Below are 5,633 nucleotides of genomic sequence, written 5' to 3'. Positions count from 1 at the left end.
GCCCTGTGCATTTTATTTTACAAAGCCTAAAAGGCAAACAGAAATGAATTTTGTATTCATATGTTCCAATGTTCAATGCCAAACACACAATTAAATCGTTAATCACAATTATTTGAGTGACAATTAATTGTTAAGTATGTAATCGTGACAGCTGCCCTACACGTTCAAAGTGCTCATGTGGCCCAGTTGCTTCTTCTGGGCTTTCCTAGACATGTTTGCTTGTTTCTCTCACAGAATCTGGCAACACTGGGTCCAAATCTACTTCCGTTTCCGTGTGTTGTTTAATTTCTTCTTCGTCCCCCAGTAAGAGCGATCCCAGCAGTGTGTGTGTGTGTGTATGTTTGTGTTGTGTTGTGTGTGTGAGTGTGTGTGGATGGTGTGATCGAAGAAGATGACCAAGCTGCAGCTGTTGAACGCCTACCTGACGGAGCGCCTGGCGGCCGTGGCGCGGGAGATCGTGTCCGTGGTGGGCGACGCGGTGACGGAGTACCGCGAGGAGGCGGCCCGCACCAAGCAGGAGAACGAGAGCCTGCGGAGACAGCTGCGGGACATCCTGCTGCTGGAGGCCGAGACAGACTGGCTCCGTAAGGATGAATGGAAGGATCAGAGACGACTTTAACCCGTTTTTAGACCCCTTTTTTTTAGATTTATTTGGCTATTCAAAAGTAGTAGATCTACAAGCTCATGAGTGCCGTGCTATGAGCTTGTAGATCTGCTATTTTGTTGATAAATCCTTGAATCAAATCCTTGAATATATATATTGCTGTCCGGCAGAAACCAGTTAACTCCATTTTGACGCTTTTGCATTTTGTTCCCCATAAATCAGTGCTATTGAACACCCTTTACGTCTGTGTGTTGGTAAAAAAAATATTGAACAAATGAAAAGTATTAAAAAGCGCTTCTGACAAAATCAGCTCACTCCATTGGATCCTCAAACTTCCTGCTAAACCAGCTAACTCCACCAAAGGGGGTGGAGTTTGCTGGTTTGGCTGACTCCAGGCTCCACCCCCTTTTGACCTCCAACCTCATTGTGAGCTTGGAGGTCCATTCAGCTGTTCTTATCAATGATGAACAAAACATCCTAACTCCACTTTTTGTTTTGTTTATAGTCATTTCCTGAAAAATGTTTGGAGTTAGCTGGCTCCTGCCGGACAGCAGATATATATATATATCTCTATATATACACACACACACACACACACACACATTTTTTTATACACAAACACACATTTTTTTTACTCAAATCTTTGCTTCTGGGGGGGTCCCTGGGACACAATATTTTGAGATAGGGGTCAGCGGCCAAATACATGTCATTTTGGGTGGTCCTTGACATGAAAAAGTTTGAGAACCACTGATATTATAGCAACGTACGTTTTTTTCAAACAACTGTTAGGATTTAGAAGGTATTTGTAGAATCCCCCCAGAATCAAAGATATGAGTTACAAATGTTCGCTTTAAAACGCATATATTCAAAGATTTGCACAAATCTTCACGATTTTTCAAAAAAATTAGCTTATGTTTCTGCTATTTTTGAATAGCCAAAGTATAAAATAATGGTTAAAGTGGTTAAATCTAAAATGACAGATCGCTTTCCCGGCCTTGGAATGGGTTAACTTGAAATTCATCCATTCATTCGGATTGTTGCAGCATGTAGGATCCCTTAAACATCTATCACAGAATCGTGAAATTAAAAGCTTAATCTAAGGCTTTAACCGCTTGTTTCCATCTTGCGTCCCTGGACATGTCACTGACACTGTAGGCATGACACTATAGCCCTAGAATGGCTGTGATATTACATACATAACATTTCATGTATTCCAAATACACAGCCATAGATCACTCCCATGCCCGCCTGGGTAGCAGCTTGATCTTCGCGGCATAAAAGGATTCCGCGCTGCTTGTGTATGTTTACTCACCCAATAATTCATTATTGTGACTTGGAGTCGGATATTGACTCCAAGTACTAGCGACCTTGCATGTTCAAAACCTTTACTTTTCAGGAAATGGGAAAAAAATTACCTGGCTCTTGTCAATGCTTTTCATTGGTTCAATATTTATTAAACCCACAGACACACTTAACCAATTTCAACCTGCCCTCCCCATTCTATTAATAAATTAATAACAATTAAAAAATAGCAGATCTATAAGCTCACAACTTGTAGATCTGCACGTTTTTGAGCTTATAGACTTGCTATTTTTTGCTACTTTTGTGCGAGACTGTCATACAACAAAGTATAAAGTATGGCATTAATTTATAAAATAAAATAAAAGATGAATTATGGACTATGGAGATACAAGGTTTCTGCCTGACAGCAACAACATGCACAGTATATCAACTATGATATTGTCTCTGTCGGGTGGAAACTTCATATGTCCAAAACTGTTACTTTTCAAAAATAGCCAAAGTAGCAGATCTAAACGAGGCGTTTCGTGTCGCATTTCGCGTCGCGTTTCGAGCTTGGGGATCTGCTACTTTTGATGCTTTTGTGTGTAGCTGTAGGATGATCAAAACTTTGAATATGGAGATGGGAGGTTTCTGCACGACAGTAACAATATATATTAAACTTTCTTCTCATTGTCATAGGGTCCACCAGGTCCACTCTCCTGTTTACCAGCCCAGAGGAGAGCGGAGATCCAGAGCTGAGGTCATGTCTAGTGGAACCAGAGCAGAGCCAGGTGCCGGGCATCTCCATCGTCCCGCAGAAAGAGGAGACGGTGGTCTCTGTCCAGCTTCTGTCCATCCAGAGCAAGACCCCTCCTCCGGCACCGCTCCCCCCGGACCCCCTGGAGGGACGGGGACAATTCGAAGCCAAGCCCAGCTATGAGGAGACGCTGTCGAAAGCCGAGCCCGTGGCCCAGCAGGAGGCTTTCAGCAACGCCTGCTCCCTCAGCCTCTCATGTTCCCTGAACACTGTCGCCAAGAGCCGCAGTGAAACCCCGCCGCACGGCGAGGAGCTGCCTTCTCCGCTCCAGACGCGGATCAAAACGGAACCGGAGGATTACGCGCCGATCGCGCCTCACCCCGCGGGTCACGGGGACCCCGTCACCTCCGACCCCACCGCGTGCCACAGCGGCGATGAGGCCCGGCTCGGAAGCGGCGAAGAAGCAAATCGGACAGTGGCGCCGCCACTCGCTCTAGACCCACAAAACGCATCCAGCGGTACCCGGGACGGGGCGTCGTCCGGCGCCGACGGCTTCGGCCGCTACCGCTGCTCGCGCTGCGGCGAGTCGTTCTCCCACGCCGGCGGCCTGCGGCTGCACGCGGAGCAGAAGCGCAAGGCCTACGCCTGCGACTGGTGCTGCAAGTCCTTCGCCCAGTCGGCCGACCTGCGGCGGCACCTGCGCACGCACACGGGCGAGCGGCCGCACCGCTGCACCTTCTGCTCCAAGAGCTTCAGCCAGCGGGGCAACCTGCGGCGCCACCTGCGCATCCACACGGGCGAGCGGCCGTACAGCTGCCCGTACTGCTACCGGACGTTCAGCGACGGCGACACCATGAAGAAGCACGTGCGCACGCACTCGGGCGAGAAGCCCTACCGCTGCCTGCAGTGCTCCAAGACCTTCACCACCGCCAGCGGCCTGCAGGTCCACCTGAAGAAAGAGATGTGCTTAGTGTCCACGTAGCGGCCTCCCGTTAGGGGGGATTTATTCCTGGTTAGGTGCCGGTGTCGCGTACTGGAAAGAGCTGATCTACACCAGTGGTTCTCAAACTTTTTCATTTCAAGGACCCCAAAATTAATATGTATTTGGCCGCGGACCCCCAGAGGAGAAGACTTATGATAAAAAGAATAATAGCAGATGAGCTCGCTATGAGCTTGTAGAGCCAACATAGAAATGAGAACCAATGATCTACACGCGTTGTAGAGCGGCTATTTTCCGGTGCACGACACGGCACACAACCAAGTGTAAAGGAGGCATTGGGCTCCACAGACAATAGACTATTAATGACAGTAGTCCTGGGTTTCCCGAAGGTGGCATACCAGTTTCCTGTTCCCGTTCATGTCCCCATAACTTGGCTCGGCAGCAGGTTTGAACCGGAAACGCATGTGACACCTTCACCTGTGTTTCCAGTTCAAATGTGGTGCTGAGCCAATCAAACGAAAGCTATAGGACGATGAACTGGAAACAGGAAACGGGTTTGCCACCCTCTGGAAAACCCTGGGAATTACAGTTATGTAGGCACAGCATGGCCCGCTGCTTTCCAGTGTATTTATTTGTTTGTTTGTTTGTTTGTTTATTTATTTATTTATTTATTTATTTATTAATTAATACCCTTTTCCTTTACTTGCCTTCCCTCCAGAGGAACAAACATAACAGACAGATTTCAGTGTACGGTGAAACAGTTTTAAAACAGAGACGCCTACTGTAGAGCAGTGATTCGCGACCTTTTTAATTACAAGGACCCTCCGTTTATCTGCATTAGACCCCCATTTGATACTATTTTTTTTATCTTTGGGTCCCCAGTCTACACTGTAAAATACTATGTGTAAGTAACTGTTAAAGTCGAGTACAGCGAACTTCAGGCACTTCTACCACTACAAGACTACATAACGATGGACAGAATCATACGTTGATCTCTTGTTTTGGTTTCCTCCTTCCTCTCTGATTTTTTTTTTCTCCCTTGATTTAAACAAAAAACTAAGAAAGAAAAAACTTGTAGATGAGCTATTTTAGGCAAAGAGATTTGGTGTAGGTTGAAAAAACAACACACCAAGGACAGTGCAACTTATGTCTGTTTTAGTAAGTATAGAGGGTCTAAGTGGTTAACCCATTAAGACCGGGGGAATGCATCTGTGTTATTTTTAGATTTCTTTGGCTAAAAATAGCAGATATACAAGCTCATAGTGCGGTACCGAGTACCGCGCTATGAGCTTGTAGATCTGCTATTTTTGAAAAATCCTGAAAATGTGTGCAAATCTTTGAATATATATTTCTATAAGCAAACATTTGTAACTCAGTTCCCGGTCTTAAGTGGTTTAACCAAAAGTCTTTTGCGGCACCCCTGGACTTGCGTCACGGCACCCACTTTGAGAAACCCTGCTCTATATGACGTTTCATGGCCTTGTGTTGTGATTTGACAACGGTAGTACTTAGTCATACAGACTTGAAGCGACAGCCTTATTACAAATAGTCCCGCAAGCTCAAATAACAACACCCTAGCGTGTGGCTAGTGGTGTTCCATTGCAAATCCCTTTAATTAAAAAATTGCTGAATTCAAAGAACATTTATTTTACCTTGTGTGTCAGCACAGTTTCATATTTCCATACGTTGACAGTATAAACTAAAATGGCCAGAGTCTGCACAAGTGTTACTGTTAATGACCCACCCACGAAACCCATTAAGACTGATTCTGCAACATTTGCCTTCTAAATCAGTGGTTCTCAAACGTTTTCGTGCCAAGGAAGGACCCCCAAATTGATAGCCTATATATTTGGCCGCGCACCCCCCTCTGAAAATGTTTTTGCCAGCGACCATCAGAAGAGAAGATTTGTGTTAGAAAATTGAACATTTTCAAACACTTTAAAGATTCTTTTTAAATTTAAAAAAAATTGCATATACAAGCCTACGGCACAAAGTGACGTGCTGTGAGCTTGTATATCTGCTATTTTGTAATAGCCAACGCAAAGAAAAAA

At 45.4% G+C, this 5,633-nt stretch overlaps 1 protein-coding gene across 1 annotated transcript; it reads left to right on the top strand.

The window, feature by feature from the left end:
* Positions 1 to 329: 329 nt before the first annotated feature.
* On the top strand, positions 330 to 3,856 carry LOC308098563 (uncharacterized protein). Its single transcript, XM_080446974.1, has 2 exons — positions 330 to 584; positions 2,585 to 3,856. Exons 1-2 carry the CDS (start codon positions 392 to 394, stop codon positions 3,622 to 3,624), a joined length of 1,233 nt encoding a protein of 410 aa, XP_080303100.1. The 5' UTR covers positions 330 to 391; the 3' UTR covers positions 3,625 to 3,856.
* Positions 3,857 to 5,633: the final 1,777 nt, after the last annotated feature.

The sequence above is a fragment of the Gymnoscopelus braueri genome (assembly GCF_963280865.1).
Source record: "Gymnoscopelus braueri genome assembly, chromosome: 13".
Lineage (NCBI taxonomy): Eukaryota > Metazoa > Chordata > Actinopteri > Myctophiformes > Myctophidae > Gymnoscopelus > Gymnoscopelus braueri.
The sequence above is the reverse complement of the archived record's forward strand: the minus strand, read 5'-3'. Positions and strand labels throughout refer to the sequence as shown.